General features: G+C 37.9%; 1 protein-coding gene across 10 annotated transcripts in view; it reads left to right on the forward strand.

Moving 5' to 3' along the window:
- TSEN15 (tRNA splicing endonuclease subunit 15) overlaps nt 1-25,234 on the forward strand; it is a 179,119-nt gene that overhangs the window by 10,264 nt on the left and 143,621 nt on the right. The window contains exons 4-5 of one of the 10 annotated variants that reach the window (XM_045452662.1): nt 17,084-17,225; nt 17,748-18,309. The exons of the other annotated variants lie outside the window; for them this stretch is intronic. Of the exons in view, the coding sequence (XP_045308618.1) occupies nt 17,084-17,225; nt 17,748-17,768 (163 nt within the window). The 3' untranslated portion in view covers nt 17,769-18,309. Of the gene's footprint in view, nt 1-17,083; nt 17,226-17,747; nt 18,310-25,234 lie in introns of those variants that run through there. 10 annotated transcript variants of the gene reach the window in all.

Consider the following 25,234-nt stretch of genomic DNA (forward strand, 5'->3'; position numbering starts at 1 on the left):
AGCATAACCCTCTCCTTCCCACAAAAGTAACTGTTATTCATAGTTTTATAGTAATAATTTCCTTGTGTTTCCCTGTAGTATAGTTGTGCCTTTTTTTTTTTAATTTTTTTTTCAACGTTTATTTATTTTTGGGACAGAGAGAGACAGAGCATGAACGGGGGAGGGGCAGAGAGAGAGGGAGACACAGAATCGGAAACAGGCTCCAGGCTCTGAGCCATCAGCCCAGAGCCTGACTTGGGGCTCGAACTCACGGACCGCGAGATCGTGACCTGGCTGAAGTCGGACGCTTAACCGACTGCGCCACCCAGCTGCCCCAAGTTGTGCCTTTTTTTTAAGTCAATCTTACTGAGGTAAAATTTATATATTGTAAAAATCACTCATTTTAGGGAAATAGACCTGTGAGTTTTTAATAAATGTATAGTCATGTAACCAATACACAATTCTCCCCAAACTTCCCTCATGTTCCTCTGTCATCAATCCCTACGATTTTGTCTTTTCCAGAATGTCATATCAATGGAATCATAACCTTTGTGTCATGCTTCCGTCCCTTAGCATAATGCTTTGGAGATTCTTCCATGCTGTTGCCTAAAGTAGTGTGCCCCTTTTTATTGCTGAGTAGTGTTCCATTATGTGGATGCACCACCATTTGTTTATCCAGGTGCCAGTTGTTGGACATTTGGATTGTTTCTAGTTTGGGGCTTTTATGGATGAAAACACTGTACATATTCTCATATAGGTCTTTGTGTAGACATATGCTTTCAGTTTTCTGGAGTAAACATTTAGGCATTGAATTACTAACTAGTTCATATGGTAAATATATTTTTAATTTTATGAGAAACTGCCAAACTATTTTCCAAAGTGACTGTGTTACTTTCTATACTCACCAGCAAAGTATAAAAGTTCCAGTTGGGTGATCATTTTGGATGATCAGTTTATTTAGTTTTAACCATTTGGATAATCAGTTTATTTAATTTTAGCCATTCAGTTAAGTGGTGATATCTCATTGTGGCTTTAAATTTGTATTTCCCTAATGACTAACGATGTTGAGCATCTTTTCATGTACAGATTTGCCACCCGTACCTCTTCGTTGTCAAGTATCAGCGCAAATCTATTGCTTAAATTTTAAAGGTTGTAATGTGTTCTTCATAAATTGTAAGAGTTCTTTATGTGTTCTAGATGCAATTCTTTTATCAAATATTTTTTTGAAAATATTTTCTTTTAGTCTATGACTTTTACTAATTTCTTTAGAGGAACAGAGGTTTTAATTTTGATTGATGTTCAATTTAATCTTTTTATTTTCTTTTACAGTTTGTCATTTTTGGGTTCTGTGTAAGAAGTGTGTGCTTATTAACCCACAGTCATAAAATTTTCAATTATGTTTTCTTTTGAAATTTTACAGTTTTAGTTTTTACTTTCAGGTCCGTGGTTAATTTTGAGTTGAATTTTATATGTGGTGTGAGCTAAGAGTCAAGATTCTTTTTTTCTTTTTTTGTTTTTGCAAATGCATGTCCCGTTGTTCCAGTGTGATTTAATTACTGTGACACCTGTGTTGAAACTCAGTTGACCGTGTGTGTGCTTCTCTTTCTGGACTCTCTAGTCTGTGCTATGCTCTGTGTCTGTCCTTATGTCAGTGTCACACTGTCTTGATTACTGTAGCTTTATAGGAAGACTTGAAATCAGGTAGTGTAAGTCTTTCAACTTTGTTCTTTTTCAAAGTTGTTTTTTTTTTTTTTTTTGCTATACTAGTCCTTTTATTTTCCATATAAAATTTAAAATCAACTTTATCTCTGCAAATAAATTTATAGAGTTCTTTGTGTCTCATGAATTTTGCCCATTAAATTTTTTTTGTCGTATCTTATAAATCTCCATTAATCTGCAGTAGAGATTGGCACACTTTTTCCATAAAGCTCTGGATAGCAAAGGCTGTTAGTTTCACAGGCTCTTTTGTCTCTGTCACAACTCATCAGCTCTGCCATGTTAGTGTGAAAGCAGCCATGGACAATACATAAACAAGTGGGTGTGGCCGTGTTCTTATATAACTTTATTTACAAAAACAGAAGTTCAGATTTGGCTCACAGACCAGTAGCTTACTAGCCCTGATGTATTGGTTCTGCCTCTATCCCTTTCTTTTCTTAGCAATTTTCCTGTTAAAGAATCTGGGCAGTTGGACCTGTGTACTTTCCCATAGTCTGGGTTTGCTAATTGCTCACTCATGGTGCATTGCAACATGTTTCCCTGTCCTCTGTGTTTGCTGCAAAGTGGCAGCTGCAACCAGAGGGTTTATAGATTTAATTTGATCACATTAGTAAGACTATAGCTGGTGGTCTCTTCTTCCATTGGTAGGCATATAATGTCTGGTTACGTCTCTGTGTGATCTTAGTAACTATCGATACTTAGTGCTTAGCTTTTGCTGGTGGTTTTAACCTTTGTTATTATAGTTGTTTTGACTCACTATTCCAGTTCACTTTTGTTGGATTGCTGCATAGACACATAGTATTAGTATTATAGGCTTTGGTCCTGTATTGTTCCCAGGACTTCTTGATGCTGACTTCTCTCTTTGACTCTCACTTAGGAAAGCATGGTGGAATGTAAATGGATGAGAATGATGATTATTTAATTTTATATTGAATCATAACCTGCCAACTTTGGTACTTTATTGTTAGAAACAAATTACTTGTCACACACTGCACAATCAACCTGAGCACACCCAGTTGTAAATCACTATCCTAAACTATGCTGCTTAGCTGCTTGATTGATGGTATGCATGCATGCATGCATGTGTGTGTATGTGTGCACGCTCTGTATCCCTCAAAAACATTAAATCACATTTTTATTACTAGGGAATCTGGGTAGTATACAAAGCATGAGAGCCAGAGGAGTTAGAAATTTGCTGGAGGTGTAAGCCCATGCTGTCTACAAATGACATATAGCATAGAAGGCATGATAAGCTGTCTTCTTTATTTACATCCTAAATTTTGGAGTCTGTTGTTTGTAAAACTGGCCCAAAGTCTATCATTTACATAGGTAACGACAACTTAGTTATAAAGCATTTCCCCAGTGATGATAATGAACAATCTCACTGTATCTCTTAAAATCACTTCAGTAGGTACTTTGCTCCCTGACCACTGAGTGCAGAGTAGCATGGGTATTTGCATAGCTTATTCTTTCCATTATTTATTTTTGGTGTATATATATATTTACTGACACCTTAAAAGTTAACAGTTCTAGTCAATATCTAATGTTTTATCTGTGTGAATTTATAAGAATGCCTGAACAGTTTTTGTATCCATTTCCTAATTGTTTTCCCAGGCTTTGGACATGATTTAATTTACACAGTTTCTTGCAAGAGTGAATGTGTATTTGAGTGGAAGTGGGTAAATGCATTACTTTGAGCAAAAGTACACTTTGCTACCTGTAATTTCTGTAAAGCAGTTATATATGATATATGTCTATAGTTAAAACACTTTGATGTATATTTCAAGTCTCAGAAGGTCTTGTGTATAATAGTCCCTTGTGAAAATATTGATTCAATACTAATTGCTGATCTCCAGTGGGGAAGTAGAATTGGTAAAGTGCCCGCATCCGACTATGTAGTGGGAAAATTATGCTGATGGAGTAGGAGGTTGTTTGTGTCTCTTTCAGGAAAGGACACATCTCCTTTTTCTCTCATCTAAAAATACCTCTTAAAGCTACTGTAGAATGATTTCTAGCTTACATTTTAAAATACTATATTAAGTTATATATTTGGATGGTATATGCAAATGGGAAGTACTGCACATTATTTCTTACTAAAGTGAATCTAGGAATCCATGTAGCAAGATTGGTAAATGACAGCAAATGTTCTGAGTAGAGTTTCCACAGACTCAGCAATGGTATAAAATCATATTAATGAATTCACTGAGGTCAAAGAGATCTGATGAATTTAAAGATGAGGTAACCAGAGGAATCCTAATGAAAGCCAGAGATCTTTTTCAGTGCTACGGTAGCAAATGAAGTCAAATAGTTTGATTAGCTTCTCTTTGGCCACTGATATTTGTTGAATGTTCCTAAATGGGAGAAGTATATTATAACAAAGTTAGGACAATGGTATGACAGGTTTCTGTAGTAGTATTATAGGTAGCTGTAAATGTGAAACTAGCTTTTCTTTTTTAAATGTTTATTTATTTTTGAGCAAGAGAGACAGAGCATGAGCAGAGGAGGGGCAGAGAGAGAGGGAGACACAGAATCCAAAAAAGGCTCCAGGCTCTGAGCTGTCAGCACAGAGCCCGGTGCAGGGCTCGAACCCATGAACTCTGGGATCATGACCTGAGCCAAAGTCAGACACTTAACCGACTAAACCACCCAGGTGCCCCAGTGTGAGAGTATCTTGATTAATTTACACCAGGACACATAGCAAATTATGAGGAAAAATTTTTTTTCAAGTTTTTTTTTTTTTTTTAAAGTAAGCTCTATATCCAGTGTGGGGCTTGAACTCACAACCCCACGTCCTCTACTGACTGAGCCAACCAGGTGCCTGTTTTTTTGTTTTTGAACTATGAGTTTTCTTTTCTGAGAGAGCCTGTGTCATCTCCCAATTTCAATGTCAATTTAGTTTCTTCAGTAAAAATGAGAGATGTGCTGAAAACTGAAACCACAGTTGCCATATTTTATGCTTATCTGTGTTTATGGATATTACAAGTTTTAAAAAAAAAGCTGAGTGAAGTATTTTGTGCAATTATGAAAACCAAGGATAGTTAAGATACTGTTTTTTGAAACGGTCTGTAGATTTCTTATATTACAAAGAATTGTAATTCCTTGCTTAGTAATATGAATTAATCATTCATCCTTTTGAAACCTGACTAAATTATAAACGGTTCTCTCCTCTTGGTCCAGAGGATAGTGGATAGCTCGTGTGAGGATAGATTTTCCAGCAGCCATTTCATCCCTCCACTCCCACAAATTAGTGGCATTTATTTTGATTTATGGTGATTGATAACCTCTCTAAAATGGGTACCGTCAGCCATTTTATCTGAGAGAAAATGTTTCTGAATGTTCTCTTTCTTAGTACCTTCCAATCTGAATATTACTCTAGAAACTTAGAAAAAGGTTCAACATTCCATATACCAAATTGGGCATCTGCTAGTTCAGCAGCTGCAAGGCTAACAGTCTAAGAACTGTAGTCATTTGGTTTCATCAACACTCTTCCATCAAGATCCTTGATCCTGGTACAGTTAAGGGAATTTATGTGGTAAGAGAGGTGAAAACAATTCATTACACATAGAAATGAGTGTCAGAGCCAAAATTAGGATTCGTAGTCTGTGATTTTTTAAAATTTGATGCTCAGCTTATTAAGCCCTATCAACCTGTTTAGTACAACATTATTTTCTTTTTAAAAAATTTTTTTTAAAAATCTTTATTTTTGAGAGAGAGAGAAAGAGAGAGAGGGAGAGATTGTGAGAGGGAGAGGGCAGAGAGAGAGAGGGAGACACAGAATCTGAAGCAGGCGCCAGGCTTGAGCTGTGAGCACAGAGCCAAATGCGGGGCTCGAACTCACAAGCCATGAGATCATGACCTGAGCCAAAGTCAGACCTTCAACTGGCTGAGCCACCTGGGGGCCCCTACATTGTTTTCAAAAGAATGCACTCACCTTTCTTCCAACATTGAATCAAAAAAGCTGCAGTTCTTTTTTCTTTGTTAGAATTAATACAGCTTTTAAATAATTCTTTTTAAAAACTATTGATAGTAATTTTCCCTTTTTAAAGAACATGATTACTTTAGAAATATTAGCTGTTTATGTTTTCACAGCAGTAACCCAGATAATAAAAATGGACCAAACATTTATCTTTAAATATGTTATGTCAGTGTTTTTATTAGGAGAAGAAAAAGAACCCATATTTTAAAACACTGAGATGTGTAGGGAAAAATTAATATTTTATTTATTGTTCTTATACCAAAGTAATGTACCTTTTAGTAAAAATGTTAAAAATGTATATAATTATAGTTTTATTTAACATTAAGTATAATGAACATAAATGTAATTATAGACTAGAGCAAAGTAGAAGCAGGTTTTGCCTTTAGAGGTGCTTAAAAAGGCAGTATTTTCTAGGTTTTCTATTCATTTACCGGGTGCCTGTTATGTATTGGACGTAAGGGGTACAAAATATCACAGACCTTGCCCTCATAATGCTCACAGTCTAGAGCTGAGACGAACAGGCGTTTATATCCAGTGTGAGAGATGTAATGAGAGGTGTATACATGGCACTGAGGAAGACTGCAGAGGGAGAAGATCCAGCCTCGGCTGGTGGTGTGGGAGGTGGGGGAGTCTGAGAACGTTCTTGAAAGACCAGTTGTTTGAAATATGTGTAGGTGTGTCATATGGAATGGGGATAGGAATGCAAGTTCCTGGCAGAAGTAACATCATGAGCCAGGTATTGAAGACCGAGAGCCTGAAAATTGCAAATGGTTTATTATGACAGAGTATTAGTAACGGCAGAAGGAGTACCTGTCTGCAACTGGTGAGAAAGCCCTAGAACAAGGGTGTGTGTGCGTGTGTATTTGTGTATGTGTGTGATGTGAGAGAGATGAGGGTTGGAAGAATGAGGAAGAAGTGGGGGGGAAGGAGAGACAGACAGAATATGAGAAAAGTAACCACCCTCCAGGTAAGCAGTAGTAGATCAAGGGAGGCAGAATGGAATCCAAAGACAAGAGAAAGTTAGAGCAGGGGTTTTGCCTCTTTGAGGCCTTTGAGAGACACAGGTATATCCTGACACAAAGGTGGGAAATTATTTGAATGAGAATATTAGGAATTGTAATGTTTGTTTCCATTCTCTCTAAAGACTCCAATTAAAATACACACATCCGAAGAGATAGGAAATGATCGGCTATTAGTGCAGAGTATAACTTGGGGATTTGAGGAGGTTAATAACTCTCCATCACTTGCCATTTCTTTGCCTCCTGTGCTGAACTTTTTCAGGTTTCTAGCCTCTACATGTTAAAATGCTCTAAGGCTTAGATCTCTGAGCTTTTCTCTTCCTCATACTCATTCCTTAGAAAACCTCATCTGGTTCCAGTTTTAAATATCATTGATATACTGAGGACCCCCAAATTTATGTCTTCAATTCAAACTCTCCATGTTTGACTGCCTTTTTGATATCACCACTGAGATCTAAAAGGTACCTCAAATAACATGTCCAGAAAGAACTCAATTTGTCACCTAGACTGGTCCTTCTGCAGTTTTCCCCAAGTCTGTCAATGGCAACTCTATTCATTCTGAAGCTCAGGCCAAAACCCTTGGAGCTGTTCTCTGTATAGATAGACTTAGTTTTGAGAATAATTTCAGATTTACAGAACAATTGAACAGATAGTACAGAGGTTTCCCATATAAGCCCCAGCCCAACGCAGTGTTTATTAGTGTTATTTTTAACATCTTGCATTAGTGTGGTGCATTTGTTATAATTAATGAACCCATATTGATACATTATTTTAACTAAATCCCATGGTTTACATTAGGGTTTACTCTTTATTGAACACTTCTATTGATTTTGACACATTCATAATGCCATGTGTCCACCATTACATACAGACTAGTTTCACCACCCTAAAAATCCCCTATGTTCCATGTATTCATCCCTTGGACCCTACCCTGAACCCCTGGCAGCCCCTGAACTTTTAATTTCTCTATAGTTTTGCCTTTCCCAGAATGCTGTATAGGTGAAATTACACAGTATGTAGCCTTTTCATATTGGCTTCTTTCACTTAGCAATATGCATCCTTGCCACCATGGCATTTTTTGTGTTTTGAGTTTTAGCTATGCTCATAGGTGCATAAGTAGTATCTTGTGTTTTTAAATTTGCAGTTTCCCAATGACATATGATGTTGAGCATCTTTCATATGTTTATGTGCCACCTGTGTATCTTTTTTGGTGAAATGCCTGTTTAGATCTTTTGCCCACTTTTTTTTTTTATTTGGTCTGGTTGTTTTTCTTTTTGTTGAGTTTTAAGGGTTTATGTATTTTGGATACGAGTCCTTTTGTCAAACACGTGTTTTGCAAATATTTTCTCCCACCGTGTGGCTTGTTTTTTCATTTTTTTAATAGTGTCTTTTGCATAACAGAAGTTTTTAATTTTAACAGAGCCCAACTAAGTAATTTTTTCTTTTGTGGATCACACTTTTGGTGTTGTATCTAAAAGCTCATCACCGGGGGGCTCAGTTGGTGTGGGTGGTTCAGTTGGTTGAGTGTCCGACTCTTAATTTTGGCTCAGGTCATGATCTCATGGTTCGTGAGTTCAAGCCCCACTAATAGTGCAGAGCCTGCTTGGGATTCTGTTTCCCTCTCTCTCTGCCCCTCCCCTTCTTGCTCTATCTCTCTCTCAAAATAAATAAAAATAAACTTTAAAATAAAATTTTAAAAAACTCATTGCAAATTCCAAGGTCACTTAGATTCCCTCTTATATTGCCTTCTACAAGTTTTATGATTTAGTGTTCTACATTTAGATCTATGATCATCTTTGAGTTAATTTTGGTGAAAAGTGTAAGGAGTGTATCTAGATTCATTTTCTTTCTATGTTGATAGTCAGTTGTTCCAGCACCATTTGTTGAAAAGACCGTTCTTTCTCTATTGACTTGCTTTTTGCTCCTTTGTCAAAGATCAGTTGACTGGATTTTTGTGGGTCAGTTCTGGGCTCTTTATTCTAGTCCATTAACCTATTTTTCTATTCCTTCACCTAGACCACATGGTCTTAATTTACTATAGCTTTATAAGTCTTGAAGTTGGGTAAGTCATTCCTCTCACTTTGATCTTCTTCAGTCTTATGTTATTCTAGGTCTTTTGCCTTTCCATATAAACTTTAGAAACGGTTTGTCCATATCCACAAAATAATTTGTTAAAGCTTTGTTTGGGCTTGAGATCTGTCGCTCTCTTTGGGAAGAATTGGCATGTTAACAATATTGAGCCTTCCTATCCAGGAACATAGACTGTCTATTTATTTAGATTTCCTTTGATTTCTTTCATCAGAGTTTTATAGTTCTCCTTATATAGATCCTGTACATATTTTTGTTAGGTTTATGCCTATTTTATGCAAGTATAAATGATGTTGTCTTTTTTATTTCAGATTATAGTTGTTCATTGATGGTATATAAGAAAGCACTTACTTGACTTTTCTATATTAACTTTGTATCCTGTAGCCTTGCTATAATCTCTTACTAGTTTTAGTCCACCTAATTCTCATACCCCAAATTAATACGTCAACAAATTCTGGCAGTTCTGTCTTAAAAGTATATTCCAAATCTGTCATTTCTCCCCATTCTTGTGCTACACTGTCATTACTCTGGTGTAATCTACTATCACCCGCTCTACAATTGCAGCCAATGAAGTAGTCCTCCTTTAGAACACTTACCACATTTATTGCTACTCAATATATTATATATTTGGTAGTCTTTGATTGTTTCCTATCTTCCTTCCTCCACTAGAAAATAACATCCATGAAAGCAGAAACTTTGCTCTTTTTATTGCTATTGCCCCAGTGTCTAGGTAGTACTTGGTCTTAATTAAGTATTTGTTGAATGCGTGAATGAATGAATGAATGAATGAACTCTCAGACTACTCAGTTCCTGCAGCAGAGACTTGCTAAGTAACATTATAAAGAACATAAAGATACGCTACAAGCAACCTTCCAAGAGTTTCCAAAGAAAATTAGAATGTCTGAAAAATCCATCCACTTGCAAGGTTTATCACTGTTTCCCACACTTTATACTGTAACTATAATATGCATCTGCAAATAGAGAACACTCACAGGTCTGAAGAGGCACTCTGCCAGTGCTATGAATAGCTTCCTTACTTCTTAGTTAAATTCTTTTTCATTTATATCCTCATTGCGCACCAACCACCTTTCAACCCTTCTTTTTCCTTAGTGTCTTGAGGAAAGGACTTACATTAATGGTGGAGTAAAAGGTTACTAAAAATAATTGAGTTCCTTTTTTAGGATGTTTGAAAAGATGTTCTTAGTTATAAGATTTAATCCTAAAGTGCTACATATGTCACTGAAGGATATTCCATTATTTCCCTGTAATCAAAAAATATTTCTTCTCTCCAAAAGTATATACTTTATTACAAATGCATTTAATGACCATTATTTTATTTGAGGCCTGAAGTCTAATAACTGATAAAACAATTTCTGTCATTTGGTTCCCCGCATATCAAAATGTGTGTCCTCATACTGCCTCTGCTGGAAATCTGTTGCTGGAAACCCCCAATTCCAGCAGTGTCTTTCAACTGACACAGCACTTTTTCTCTTAGCCTCAAAAAAAAAAAAAAAAAAAAAAAAAAAAAGAGCTTGAAGTTTATTTTAGCAGAATGGCTTCCCACTGGGGTGAATGGCCACACAGGAACTTAATTATTCAATAATCCAACCTTGGGACTTAAGCTGCCTTGATTTTTTTTTTTTTAAACTAAGAAGACATTGGCATCATTCCCAAGGAAGTGGTCTGTTATCCTTGAAACTTTTCATCAAGGTCGAGCCTGTGAATGAATAAGGCTTCTTTGGTACCCTTGGGCACCAATTTAATTTTGTATTGTGTTTCAGAGTTGCATTATGATGCGTTGTTCCAATAACGAGGCAGATCAAGGAGTATGGCTTGATACAGTTACAGTATGTACCAGTTTGGCCACCTTGAAGAGGGCAGGAGACACTGCTTTCTGTGAATTGAAATTAATAATAATTTTAACCTGTTACACATTCTATTTTACAACATTTGAGCTTAAAAAAAACGTTTTCAACTTGTTTGTCCTGCATACAGATCTTCAGAGATCACTCAGTCTCTGTTAGGGAATTGTCACAGAAAAATGAATGCTAAGATTTACAGAAGGCATTTACATACCTTGGAGGAAGGGCAGTAGCCAGATAACGTTACCTATGTGTTTGCCTCAGACTTTTTCAAGTGAGCTTTTATGAAACTGCAGAATTACTCTGTGTCCAGTATGTTTAGCTCTTCTCTGAAGTTACGAGAAGGAAAACCTGTCATAAACCGCAGCTTCTGTTACTGCTGATCAACAACTGTGATTATTACTTATTTCTTTCTTTAGGTTTTTCCTTTGAAATACAGTGAACTTGAGACCGGGAACTTCTTATTATGAATTCATAGGTTGTGTTTTTCATATGTGGATTTCTATGAAATAAGAACTATAAATAATTTTCTTATCTAAATTATTTTAGATTTGTGTGATGACACATCTCCCCAATATATTTCCAAAGAACTGAGCTTTAAAAATTTTCACATATAGGAAACTTTGTTCTGAGCTTTCTGAGTTAAGATTTCAGGCTGTAAACTTGTTACAAGTCAAGTGAGATTATAGTATTTTAGTGCAGCCTCATTGTTCTCAGCATCTTTACAACTGTGTGTGATTTTTAAAGTAGAACTTTGGAAGCTTTTGTTATATTGTTGCTGTTAGATTGAGAGAATGCAGTCTGTTGACTTAAAGGCAAAGTAACATTTTTAGGAGTTTATCAGGGTCCTTAAAGATCTCCAGTAGGGAAAAATCATAGCGTTGCTTTGATGGCGTTGCTTTAAACATTTGCTAAAAACAGACCAGAAGAGATCCTGAACAAGAATCTTTGTAAGACTTCCCTTCAATGCTTTTAGTTTTATTCTGTTACTACTGAGAAAACTCACTGGTAGTTTTCCCCCAACACACAAACAAGTAGGATAAACAGAGCTCTGAGATGGGAACTTCCATTTCATTTTTGACAGTGATTTCCCTCAACTCTGAAGACAAAACCCCTTTTACAACTCTGAGCTAATTTTCACATGTTAGGTTTCCCACATAGGTGTTTTGAGTAAATTTGAAAATGTTTTGCTGTTTATATTAAAGAACTCTGGAAACAAATATGAATGAGATGGAAATTTCTATCCTAAAGTTTAGTATATGGGCTAGAATTCGCAAACAGTTTGCCTTAGGAAAAAGCCACACGCATACATGCACGTGCACATGTACATGCACACACGTATATGTTTCTGATTCAAACGATACCGTATCTTAAGAAATGGAAACTATGTAAAAATTGCCTTAATAGGTTGTTTTTTTTTCCCCCTTCCATCTGTGTCCCATCCTTGTCATACTCTGCCAATTAGGGATATTTAAAGAAAATTAATTTTTTTGGTTTGTATTTTAATTCCAGTTAGTTAACATATATTAGTTTCAGGTATAAATATAGTGATTTAACACTTCCATATATCTCCCAGTGCTCATCACAAGTGCACTCCTTACTCCCCGCCACCTATTTAACCCATCCCCCTACTCTCCTTCCCTCTCGTAACCGCCAGTTTGTTCTCTATAGTCAGGAGTCTGTTTCTTGGTTGGTTGTTTTTTCTCTCTCTTTCTTTTTTTTTTTTTTTTCCTTTGCTTGTTTGTTTTGTTTCTTAAATTCCCCAAATGAGTGGTATCATATGGTATTTGCCTTCTCTGACTTATTTTGCTTAGTATTATACTCTCTAGCTCCATCCATGTATTGCAAATGGCAAGATTTCATTCTTTTTTATGGCTGAATATTATTTCACTGTATATATATATATATATATAAACACGCACCAAATCATCTATTCGTCAGTCAGTGGACACGTCAGCTGCTTCATATCTTGGCCATTATAAATAATGCTATGATAAACATAGTGGTGCATGTATCCTTTTAAGTTAGTGTCTTTGTATTCTTTGGGTAAACACCCAGTTGTATGATTGCTGGTTCATAAGATAGTTCTATTTTTAACTCTTTGAAGATCCTCCATACTATATTCTTCAGTGGCTGCGCCAGTTAGCGTTCCCAACAACAGCGCAAGAGTGTTCTTTTTTCTCCACATCCTTGCCAATACCTGTTGTTTCTTGTGTTGTTTCAAGGTACCCGCATGGTCTTGTTCTGGTGGAGGTCCTCTTCCTGTTTCAAAGCCAGCATCTTCTCACTGTGTCCTCACATGGTGAGGGGCAAGGGATCTTCGTGGGGTCTCTTTTACAAGGCACTAATTCCTTTATGAGGGCTCTACCCTCATGACTTGGCCTCCCAAAGGTCCCACCTCCTAATATCATCATCATTGGGGTTAGGATTTCAGCATAGGAAATTTGGGGGACACATTTAGAATCTAGCAGTATAGAAGAAGTAGCTGAAACGTTTCCAAAATTGGTGAAGATCCCTTGCCCCTTGTTCCAGGACAAGACCATGCTGGTACCTTGATCTTGGGCTTTCTAGCCTCCAGAACTATGAGAAATAAATTTCTGTTGTTTATAAGCTACCTAATGTTGATACTTTGTTATAGCAGCTTGAACGGATTAAGGCATATGCCATTCTCTTTCCTTCTGTAATTCTATTTACACATATGTTAGACTGATACTGTACCAAAGCCCTCTCATGTATTTTTTAAATTCTTATTTCTCTTTGTACTTTAATTCAGTTTCTTGTGACCTGTTTTCAGCTTTGCTAAATCCTTTAGTTAGCCGTATGTAGTCTACCACTAAGCCTAGTTGATACTTTGAAAAAACATATCTATTTTAATTTTAGAATGTCTATTTTCTTCAGAATTTTCATTTTTCTACTTAAATTTTTTTATCTTACCCATTTTGTCGGTGTTTTTCCCTCAATAGTGTAACATTTTTATAATGGTTATTTTAAGAGTCTTTAGCTATTCATTCCAACCAACATCTGAGTTTTTCAACAACCTTAGTTTTCTGAAGGTCTTCTTATATTGACTTTTTGCTCTTGATTATTAGATACATTGTTTTTTTTTTAATTAAAAATTTTTTTTAATGTTTATTTATTTTTGGGAGAGAGAGAGAGACAGAGTGCAAGCACGGGAGGGGCAAAGAGAGGGACACAGAATCAGAAGCAGGCTCCAGGTTCTGAGCTGTCAGCACAGAGCCCGATGTGGAGCTCAAACTCACAAATCATGAGATCATGGACTGAGCTGAAGTCGGACACTTAACTGACTGAGCCACCCAGGCACCCCTATTAGATACATTTTCTTGCTTCTTCACATAGCTTAGAATTGTTCACTGTGTCTGGACATTGTGTATAAATAAGAGACCCATGTTGCTTACTCCATGCCCCCAAGGAGCTCATCCTTTCCTCTATCTGGCAAGTAGAGTCAGGGCCTGATTTAGTCAATGTAGTCGGAAGTCAAGATTAGTCATGGCTGAGTTACAACTTTAGTTATCTCCATTCTCTTCTAGTTTCCGATGTCTTGAGAATGGAATCAGACCTCTCTCTTCCTGAGGCCTTTGTGATTAGAGTTTGCTTGCTATTTTCCAGTCCCTTCCCTAACTTCTCATGCTGTCCCCTAAATGCAGCATTTGTCCTATAAAGGAGAGTTGGTGAACTGGAGGGACTGGTGTCCCTACAGACTTCAGTCCACCATGCTAGGTCATGTGTGGCTCTTACAGGTATTGATGGCTTCTCTTGTCAAAGTGAAGTTGCTCGCCTGTGACTGGCTTCCTCGTCTAGCCACTGTGCCCACACTTTGCAATTGCTCTCAGGGATGGAAGTGGCTTATCTCATGTTCTCTACTTACCTGAGAAGGACTCACTTCTCATTAAAGTGTATTTCCTCTAAACTCTGTGTTCACATTTCTTTTATGCCTTTAAAGAAAAATGTGATATTTTTAAAAAATTCAGGTGTTTTTTCTTTGTTATGGTAGGAATGGCCATTTTTGAGGTCTTCTACATTCTAATTAGAAGTAGAACCTCCTTCTGCTCTTCCTTTTGAATAAATAGTTTTGAAAAAAAGTACACTGCCCTGATGGTCATTTCTTACAATTCGTATTTTTAACCTTTTTCATAATATACAGTAGGGGTCAGCAAATCTTTTCTGAAAGGGCCAAGTAGGAAATATTTAGGCTTTGTGGACAAAGTAGCAAAATCATGGCTATTGTGTAGATACTTACATGACCATTTAAAATGTACCATTTAAACACAGAGGTCATTCCTAGCTCATTGGCCATGAAGAAACAGATGACTATAGTTGGCCAAGTTCTGGTGTGGAGACAAGTGATAAAATAATTAGAATGTTTTGATGAATAAAAAGCAAGCAAATAGCAGATACTTTCAAGAAATTCTAGGGAGTTCTTTGATACACCATCTACCATGGTATCTACAGTAGTAAGTACCAAAAATGATCGTGATCTTTCAAGACCAGGTAAACTTTTATTTAGTACAATAGAATTGCATAGTAAACTTTAGAAAAGTATTTGTCAGAAATATATTTAGCCATATGAAATCTTTGTTCAAAGCTTCATTCATTCATTCTGCCCAGATATTCTACTACAATATTGGGCATTGGGCTAATGTGTTTATCTTCAGCACTGAAAATGGGTACAGTCCAATGGAAAACAGACACTGAGAGGTATAAATACAAGGTAGCAATTACAGTAGTATAGGTTTGCACAAGGTGCGTCTGTAGGGTAAGATACTTGACTTTGCCTAGATGTTGGGGAAAGGTGACAGGGAAGACTTAAGAGAGAAGATGATGTTTTGCTAATTCCTGAAAAGGAATTAAGATTTTGCCAGGTAGACAGATTTTATATATCCAATAAATGTTGCCTGACAGTTATGCTTAACAACTGAAGTATTACCATATTGTTGACTTGACTCACTCAAGGTCGTTTTAGAAATGGCTTGACTCTGAGGAAGAAAAGTTAGAAACACATTCCCTCCTTATATCATTACATGCCTGTGAACACTTAAATGAGAGGTAGTAGGTAAGCAGCCTTTAGCAACTGTTTTCACAAACCACTTATCACTGGGTGACATAAAGTGATTAAGTGATATTTTAGCAAGAATAATTTAGTTCCAGCTTTCTAAAAGTTTATTGCTGTTTTTAAATCACTAAATTCTCCAGTCTCTATAATGTTTTTTTTAATTATAATTATTGTAGTAAGAATGCTTCAAAGCAGAGACTTTTCTTTTTAGATTGTTTATAGATTTAATAGCTAATAAGATGAGTGAAGAGTGACCATAAGAATTTTTACTTAGGGATGGGAAGTAGAACTTAAGGGGATAAATTACACTTCTGCTAAAGAACACAAGAGTATTGAGTTATTTATGTATTCACTTGTAGCATGTTAATATGCCAGTAAATCTTTTTCCAATTTCTGGAGAATTGGTTAGCTTAATGAAAAAAACAACTGATCATTTTTTATTTGCCTTTTTAAGAAAGCTCCTCTGGAGGATACATTTTACTGAATTATTGAACATAGGCTTTATTGAGTAGGTAATAAGGATTTTTAGTTTGTGGTAAACAAAAGCTAATAGCACTTTGAAGACCTAGATATTCGATTTGGTACATTATTTTCCATAGCAGGCAAACTGAAATCCTTTATAAAATTGATGCTTGATATATAACCTTATAAGAAAAAAGTTTTATTCGTCTCTATATTTTTCTCTTAGCTTCTGTTAAGTATCGGAATACATATTGAGAACCATAAAAATATTTATATTCATATATAATAATTCCAATCCTTGGAAAGACCCAACAGAAACAACTAACCTCATAACCACATCTTTGTTAGTACCCTCCTCCCCCTAAAAGGCCTCAAAGAACTTTATAGAAATAGGGGAATGATTGGGTAAATTTTGAGTCAATAGATACTACATAGCCATTTAAAGGTAGAAATGATTAATACCATGTAGAAACTTGGAAATGTTTATTATAACCTTTTTTTTTTTTTTAAAGCAAACCTGAATACCACATTGTTCTGCCATACGATACCAAGTTGGAAAATTGGACAGTGAGTGCCCAGGATCCCTAGACAATGTAGACTCACCGAACACTGTTAGTACCCTATTCTGTAGGTTCCAGAATGCAGTAATTCTCTCATGTACGATGATCAGGAGAGACGGGTAAATACAAAAGGGACTGAAAGATGGCTTTCAGTAAATGGCTCTTAGTTGCAGGATTTTCTGTATGAGATGGCAACTTTAGATGTTTATATTTGAGCTTTCAGACATTTCCTGAGTCAGCACTGTGGATATAATGTTATTGACTCCCTCTTCCCCAAGATTTTACAGTGTTTGATCTTATTATTAATTGAGTGACTATGAATCCTAAATGTATTGTGGCTTTATTTTCAGGATAAGGGAGATCTTGAAGGCATCTCGAAAATTGCAAGGTGATCCAGATTTGCCAATGTCTTTTACTTTGGCCATAGTGGAGTCCGATTCCACAATAGTCTATTATAAACTTACTGATGGATTTATGCTGCCAGACCCTCAGGTCAGTTTTGAGGCAACTATCAGTAAACAGTGGAAAAAAAAAAAAAGAAAATTATGACATGTTTTGAAGTGTGAATCAAGCCATTCAACTTCCTTTGCAATATGAAAATTCAAGGAAAAAATAACCTGATTTTCACACCTCAGAAAACTGGCTGTTTTGTTTAAAGTAATATGTTCCTAGGTTTCACAAAAATAATTAGATTTACTTATTCTTTGGAGAATTTCATCATTTCCTAGAGTACTTTATAAAGTCATGATATTATTTGATAATTAACTAACGTGGAATATAAAGGCTTATAAAAGTTTCAGCCAAAAGAATACATCTTTAGAAAATGTTAAATGGGTTGGCATTTTGATAGGAATATTTTAATAAAGTAAATATGTTGTATATGGTTTCTTTATATATTTTGTTGGTGTAATTGGGATAATTACATTAAATATCTGATTTTGCTTTTAAGTTACTTCCATACTGGGGAAAAGGTCCATCCTGATCTTTTTTTTTTTTTTTTTTTTTTAATTGCAGAATATTTCCCTTAGAAGATGACACCTATTCTTCCTGATGCTTACTTTGGGATTGGATTTGAGATCCGTCAACCTGATTCATCCTTTGTCTCAGAGATAGTTAGGGTTGACTTAGCTGGTCCCATTCCATAAGTTTTTCTTTTTGAGGAATAAAACTTTCCCAGATAGAAGAATTTTTTGTTGTTGTTCCTAGGTATAGGATAGTTGCTCTAGAACTTTCTTATCTGGAGACAGTTTAATTATAGTTATATACAAATTTATGCTTAGGATGTGTTCAGAGGGGTAGAACACATGTGTTTCTTCTGTCTCCCCCACTCATAGCTGCCTCACTGTTCATTGCCGCCACTGCTTACACGTTGTTGAGACTGTCACCTTTTTCTTATTCAACGCACTTAGTGCCTTTTGGCCACTACAGCTAGCCTGGAATGGCATTTCATGGACACCTTGACATCTGGAGAGTTTGCTCAGTTTACTTTTAAATCCCCAAGTTTTCTTCCAGTTGGTTTTTATGTGGCAATTACTGTTGACTTTACACCAAAAGGAAAAATATGCTCATTCCAACCGTAAAAGTACATGCACATGTGGATTGATAGGGACCAGAGAAGTGCCACCTATGAAAGTACGGGGCCTTGCTTTCCATTCTTATTACCACTGCCATTACTGTATCCTGGCTAGAATGTTAACGTTTATTTATTTTTGAGACAGAGACAGAGCATGAACGGGGGAGGGTCAGAGAGAGAGGGAGACACAGAATCCGAAACAGGCTCCAGGCTCTGAGCCATCAGCACAGAGCCCGACGCGGGGCTCGAACTCACAGACCACGAGATCATGACCTGAGCCGAAGTCGGATGCTCAACCAACTGAGCCACCCAGACGCCCCCTGGCTAGAATGTTAGAGAGATGGTGAGGGACAGTGCCAGCCCTAGAAACATCTTTGTTACGTAGACCCAGTTATTCCACTTTTGTTTAATACCTCCCAATTATGTTGCCTAGAGTATACAAAATTATATGCACAAAGATAGTCTAAGTGGTATTAGTTGTAATAACCCAAATTGTAAACCACTTAAAAGTTTAAGGCAGCGGTCAGCAAACTTTTACTGTAAATGGCCAGAAGGGAAATATTTTAGGCTTTGCAAACCATATAGTCTCTCTTAAAACTTCTCAAATGTGCTCTTTGTAGTACGAAAATAACCATAGACAGTATGTAAGTAAGTGGGCATGGCTGTGTTCCAATAAAACTTTATTTACAAATGTAGAGCCATAGTTTGCCAACCTCTGGTATAGGGAAATAGTCATTAAACAGATACAGATAGCCATTGTATCCAATGAATGGTACGTTATGTACTCATTAAACATTAGTAATGCATATAATGAAAAACATGAGAAAATATATAATTAATGAAACAAGATATTGAAGTGTATGAATGGGTAGGACCATGGATGTAAATAACACACCAAGCATATAAAGAAAGGGTGACAAATTACTAACTGCACTTACAGTAGGGTGACAGAGCAATAAATGGATGACTTTGTCTTCTGTTTTTCTTGTATCACTTTTATAATAACAATGTTTTAAAATAAAATATCTTGAGATCAATATTAGTCATCTATCATTGCATAATAATAGTACCACAAACTTAGCAACTTACAATAACACACATTTAATATCTCAAAGTTGGGTTCTTTGTGAGGCTGCATTCAGGCCAGTCTCATCTGAGGCTTGACTGGGCAAGGCTTCCTTGCCTTCCTCGTGTGGTTGTTAGCAGCTTTCGATTCCCTGTGGGCTGTTGGACTGATGGTCTCAGTCCCTAGTGGGCTGCTGGCAAGAGGCCACCCTCAGCCCTTTGTCACACGGGCCTTGCCAGCACAGCTGGTTGTTTTCCTCAAAGCCAGCAAGGGAGAAAGTCTCAGCAAGATGGATCTCATAATTTTACCATGTAATCAGTGTAATGTTACAATAAATCCTGTTACGTTGGGCATGTTCTGATGGTGAGAAGCAAGTCACAGCTAACTACTCTAAAAGACAACAGGAGCAAAAATGCAAAAGTGGCAAAAAGGAGGAACGTTATAAAATAGTGTAAAGCATCATTCTTGGTCTGTAGTCATTCCTGACTACTTTCCTTTGATGGTATTTGAATTTCACGTTTATTCTTGATGGAAAGTCTTGACAACTCCTTCAGACTCCCTCTGCTTTCCTGGAAGGTCTGAAAATGCACCCGTTCAAAACAATGTGTGTTTCTGTGACTCCAGTTGGCAATTTGTAGATCTAAGGATCCTAAGACAGTTTATGATCTATTCTTAGGGTCTCTACCACTTGATTCCTTTTGAGCCTTCTCATCCCAGTGCTACAAAAACAGTCGGCATTTTCAGAAAGAAATGTGAGGCTTAATGAATGTTAGATTTGTATGTCAGATCTGGTAACCAGTGAGCTCTTAGGTGTCCACAAGACCAGAAGTATCTTCTGGGGTTAACTCAAAGGAGCATTCCCACAGAAACCTTTCAAACTAGGCCTTGATCATTATAATAGAGGATGGCTTCTCTATTTCAGAATGTCCCCTTCACCAAAGGGGTACAAAGGTTGTACTTCAAAGACTCTTCTATCCAAAGCCTGCCAGATACCTGCTAACATGAATAATGGTTGAGAACAGTTTGGAAAGGGAGACAACCCAGATGTGTCAGTCTCATTTGACTGAGAAACTAGGTAAAGGGTTTTCTTCTGTATGATCAAATTAACTGTGTGATTGCAGCCGCTTTCTCTTTTTAGATTGTGGGCCCCGTAAGAACACAGCAAGGAACCGTGTCTTTTTTTTCTTTTACATCTGTGTATCTCATCTCCTTCCACAAACTCACACGTACTAGGCTCTCCGTAAATATTTAGTGAAAGAATGAATGCGGATTGTAGAGTAGTTTAATTATAGAGAGGCTTACTTTTTTGCCTCAAGGCAAACTAAAGGGATCCATTTGGACACCAGAGGGCAGTGCTCAATAAGCACCAAATTTTCAGGCGCTGGGAGTAGGTTATCTTCAGAAGTGGTGCTCTTGAAAATTTCTTTTCAATCTGTGGGGAGTAGACATAAAAAATATAAATAAGTTTTACGTGCTTACATCCCCCCTTTTCCTTTCTGGCCTGCCTGTAAAATTATACTCTACTGACATTAAATATGTGACTTGATTCATGCTTTGTGCAAAATGTAGATCTATATTGAAAAATAAAAGCTTGTTTGGGGCAAGGGTGGGGAGGTGGGTGTTTTTCCTAGACTATGGTTTTATTCATAACCATATGAAGTGACACATTTCATTTTTTCCTTGCAAAAGCCTAATTTATTAAGTAAACTTCAAGATCCCATCACATAGCAAGAGACCCCAGCTCTGAAACACTCACTGAACTGGCTAATAATGTTGGTAAAAGACATAAATTGCTGCCCTAATAAACACAGACTTTCCCTATAAGAGGGGCCTCTCTATGTGGGAGCAGGAACGGGGAAAGGGCATTGCTGACTTCTCTCCAGTGCTGTCTTGGCCTTTGTTCTTTGGAGTCCCTAGTCAGTGAGCCCTCTGTGCTGGGATGGATCAATGGAACATTGGCGAATCTAGACCCAGTGACTCCAGACTAACCTATTTTGCTTTCCAGGGCGTGGGCCTCTCTAGATGAATGTGTTCCTAAAGGTGAAGAACATGAGGGCAGAGGCACTTTGGAATTCTAAGCTCTGATGAGAATAGCAATCTCTTACCAAGTTCATGTGACCTGCATTATTTTTTTAACTGGAACTTTTATATGCCTGGAACCAAATGACTTAACCAAAAAACTTCTGGTGTGTCATCTTTTTCTGAGCATTTCTGTTCTGAACTCCTCTGTGAGGTCACGTTTTCCATTGCAGCCCCAGCAGGAAGCTTTTCACTAGTGCAGCACAGTGGGTCTTGCCAGAGCTTATAGCTCCTCTATATAGAAGTCCTTTATTCCTCCACCGCACTCTGTTTACTGTGCAGAATGGTGTTGTATCTGAACAGTTAGTACAATTTTCCTTTCTTTCAGACTGATAGCTGTTCCATTCCTTACCACTCCCACTCTTGCAACCTAATCCTTTTAATGATCTTTGAATAAGAACTGCTTGTGCTCGCTAAGGACAGAGGATGGAAAAATCATGTGACTTACTGGGCAGGTGGACTTTTAAGATGTTTTGGTGGATTCTGCGAAATTGAAAGCCAGTTTAACCAAAATCAAACAAAAGTTGGCTTTTTAGGTTTCGGGGTGACTGAATGGAGGTAATATTAGGAAGTATTTCCTTAAAGTCACTTCATGCATTTATTAATTTATCTTCAGACATTAGCTGGGCTCCTTCTGTGTGTCTGCAACACTAAGGTAAATGTGGGATACAAAGGTTAATGACATATGACCTGTTCCCTCAAGGAACTCAGATAACCAATTACAACTCTCCTTAACCAAAATTCTGAAAGGATGTCAGTAAGGGAGGAATATCTGTCATGCAGTGTATGAAGTTTATGCATTTGACTTGATGGTGAAGGGGTTCAACAACTTTTGGTGAATTGAACAGTTTTCAAACAATCATTGTATGTATATTATTTGTCCCAAAGGACAGAACGTCCCAAAGGTAGCATACAAAGAGATCTTACACAGTGCACCTCTAAGGACTTACTGTCTGGCCAGAGAGGAGAAAATCCATGTGTACAAGATAATCTGAGAGCATTCCAAGGCAGTATTCTATATAAAGGCTAAGTTTCAATTGCGTAGCACTTTATTTACGACCAAAGGCTTCTGTACTCTTTATTTTGATTCTCCCAGCAGAGCTGATGTTACGTACTTGTTGTTATTAACTTAGTATCCTCACTTACCAGGAGGAGAAGTTAGTGCACCCAGTAGCTAAGCAATGGCTTCGTGTAGTAGTAGCAAGTGAGTGGGCAGTGAGGGCGAGAACCAGGTGTCCCAACACCCAGCTCACTGTTCTTTTCAGGATGCCATGCTGCCTGTTTCTTGTGTGGTGCAGAGACATGTATTAATGTCAAAAAAACCTCTGGGGGAGAAAACTCTAGTGAGTCCTGGAGGGAGTTGGGAAGAGATTTAGGGATCACTTACATTAACTGCTTGTACTCTTGAACAAGAGTGTCAAATGTCAAGCTATTTGTGGATAATTTGGAAAACCATATTCAGAGGCAATATATTTACAAAGTTTTATTCCAGAGAATAAATACATTCATGCCCACACTGTTTTGCAGGCAAACTTAAAACAGTATTTAGTGTTAAGTGAGAAAGAGCTCAGGAATGTTCCCTGCTTGTTGGAGCTAACTTTTGTGTTGGTACAGAGTAGACTCTAGGAACTTTTAAATGATCGTTTCACACTCAGTGAGAAAGGGTCTTGCACCTTAAATATCCCCCAGATCTGCTTGCTGTTGCTTGAACGCCTATTGTAATTCTACTTCTTAATCATGAAGCTTTGATCCAACTTGACAAACATTTTTCTAGTACCCCATGGGCGAGGCACAATGCTAAGATTTTGAGAGACTGTAAGCCCAAATATCTTATTAGATTGAACAGATAAAATTAATCAGATAAATTGCTATAAGAATTTCTAAATGTTTATTCTTAGTATCTGTACTCACTTCATTGCAAACCGGCCATATTTTATGGATACCAGAAGTGTGCACACCACACTTTGAGTAGCGTGTGTTCGAGCTCAGGTGAGTGATGAGAGCCTGAAGCTCAACAGGAACCCAAGGGTATGAGTCAGGATGAGCTAGATTATGATGCTGTTGGTTCACGGCCGAAGGATTTCCCGGGGTGAAATGCAAAACTGGCCCCCATACACACTGGGCAGGGAGAGAACAGAGAGAGGCAGAGCACTCCAGATTGGTAGATGGCAGTTTTAATAAGCAAGGGACCTTAAATCCAAGGCTTATCTTGGGTGGCTGCAAGATAAGTAGATCTCCTCTCCCACTCTGCGAAAATCGTAACTGGCTTCAGTCACATGTATCGTTCGGATGGTTTCAACAACACATTGCTCTGTCAAACCTGCATCCTTGAAAATGGCTTCCCTGGTAGGAATGGTGGGCAGAGTGTTCATGCCAAGGATAGGGGAGAGGGTGAGGAGCCTCTGATTACCTGGTCCAGCTCTTGGGTCAACCAGTGGTCATGCCCTCTTGATGACATGCAGTAATAACCAGTGAATTAGTTAAAAAATGTTTATTTCTTGGTCACATTACACACCCATTGGACACAGACTTGGAGTCCTTACTCTGAGAATCAGGTCAGCAGAGCCTCTGCCATCTGAAATGTTGTCGGTTCCAGTGGCCGGAAAAAAGTGTTGTAGTCTCACATATTGCAATTAACCACTTCCACCAAAAGCAACATGTCACCTCTGCCCAGCTTTCATTGGCCAAAGGGTCACATGGCTGGCCAAGATCAGCCTCAAGGAGGAGAGGAAGTGCAATTCTGCCATGTTCCTGGACTGAGGTAGAGAACAGCATTTCCATGTAACGGAAAGGGGAGGAGAGATAGCGACAAGGTAGGTTTAACAACTGATTGGCTGTGGAAACCGGGGAGGAGGAGGGGTTAACCTCATGCTGTTCTAAGTTCCTTGACCTGAATGTGAATGAGTTTCAGGTTGCAGTGGGAAGACGGGGACATTGCAAGAAGCACTGGACACCAGGCATCACGAAAGTGGGAAAAGGGGCAACTTAGAAGGCTGACAAGGAGAGGAGAGCTTGGAAGACACTTTCCCCACCATTCTGCTCAGGTTCTAGATTTAGAATCTGAGCTAAGAAGGGAGATATTGTAGGTATCAGGAACCTAGGATCACTGTAGACCTACTCTTCTCTTGTGATGTCTCATGGGCTGTTACACAGGATATGTTGCCTGGTCTTCTCTTTATTTCTTAAGAATGAAAAAAAAATGTGCCTACCATGTCAGGAGTATAGTTGAACCCTGTGAGAATTTTTCTGAAGGAAGCTGGTTAAGCGTGGATGTATAGATGGGGCTGGGTTTGTGAGAGAGAACCCAAGGGGGCTTCTTTTCTGGGATGGATAATTATCAGGAGGAATCATGAACCTGATGTATTTGTACAGATCTAGGGAGCTGTCAGAGTGCATTAGCATGGGATGGGGAGAGAAAGTTGGGGGGTAGATAACCAGTCCTCAGGGTTTCTTATCAGTCCATGCTGCCATCTGCTGTGCTGCTCACATCACACTACAGTGACTGTGTCCCACACAAGTTACCACTGTGTCCTCCCAGCCCCGGGCCACAAGATCTTTCAGTTCTGAGTCTGTCTCATCTATTCCTCTTGGGCACTTGGAAAATATTTTGTTCTGTCCCTGAACTCCATGGGCATATGGGGGTAACTTGCAGGCTGTTTTGGGTCCTCTTCATCTAGATACACGTCCTCAGCCAGGCAGTCTCTGCCGTGTCCCCAAAATGCGGGGTAAGTGACCCTAAGGGCCTGGGGTCTGTGAGGCTTTCCCTGAGCCTGGAGGCAGCAG

This window comes from Leopardus geoffroyi, chromosome C3 (assembly GCF_018350155.1).
Source record: "Leopardus geoffroyi isolate Oge1 chromosome C3, O.geoffroyi_Oge1_pat1.0, whole genome shotgun sequence".
In the NCBI taxonomy this organism is placed as follows: Eukaryota; Metazoa; Chordata; class Mammalia; order Carnivora; family Felidae; genus Leopardus; species Leopardus geoffroyi.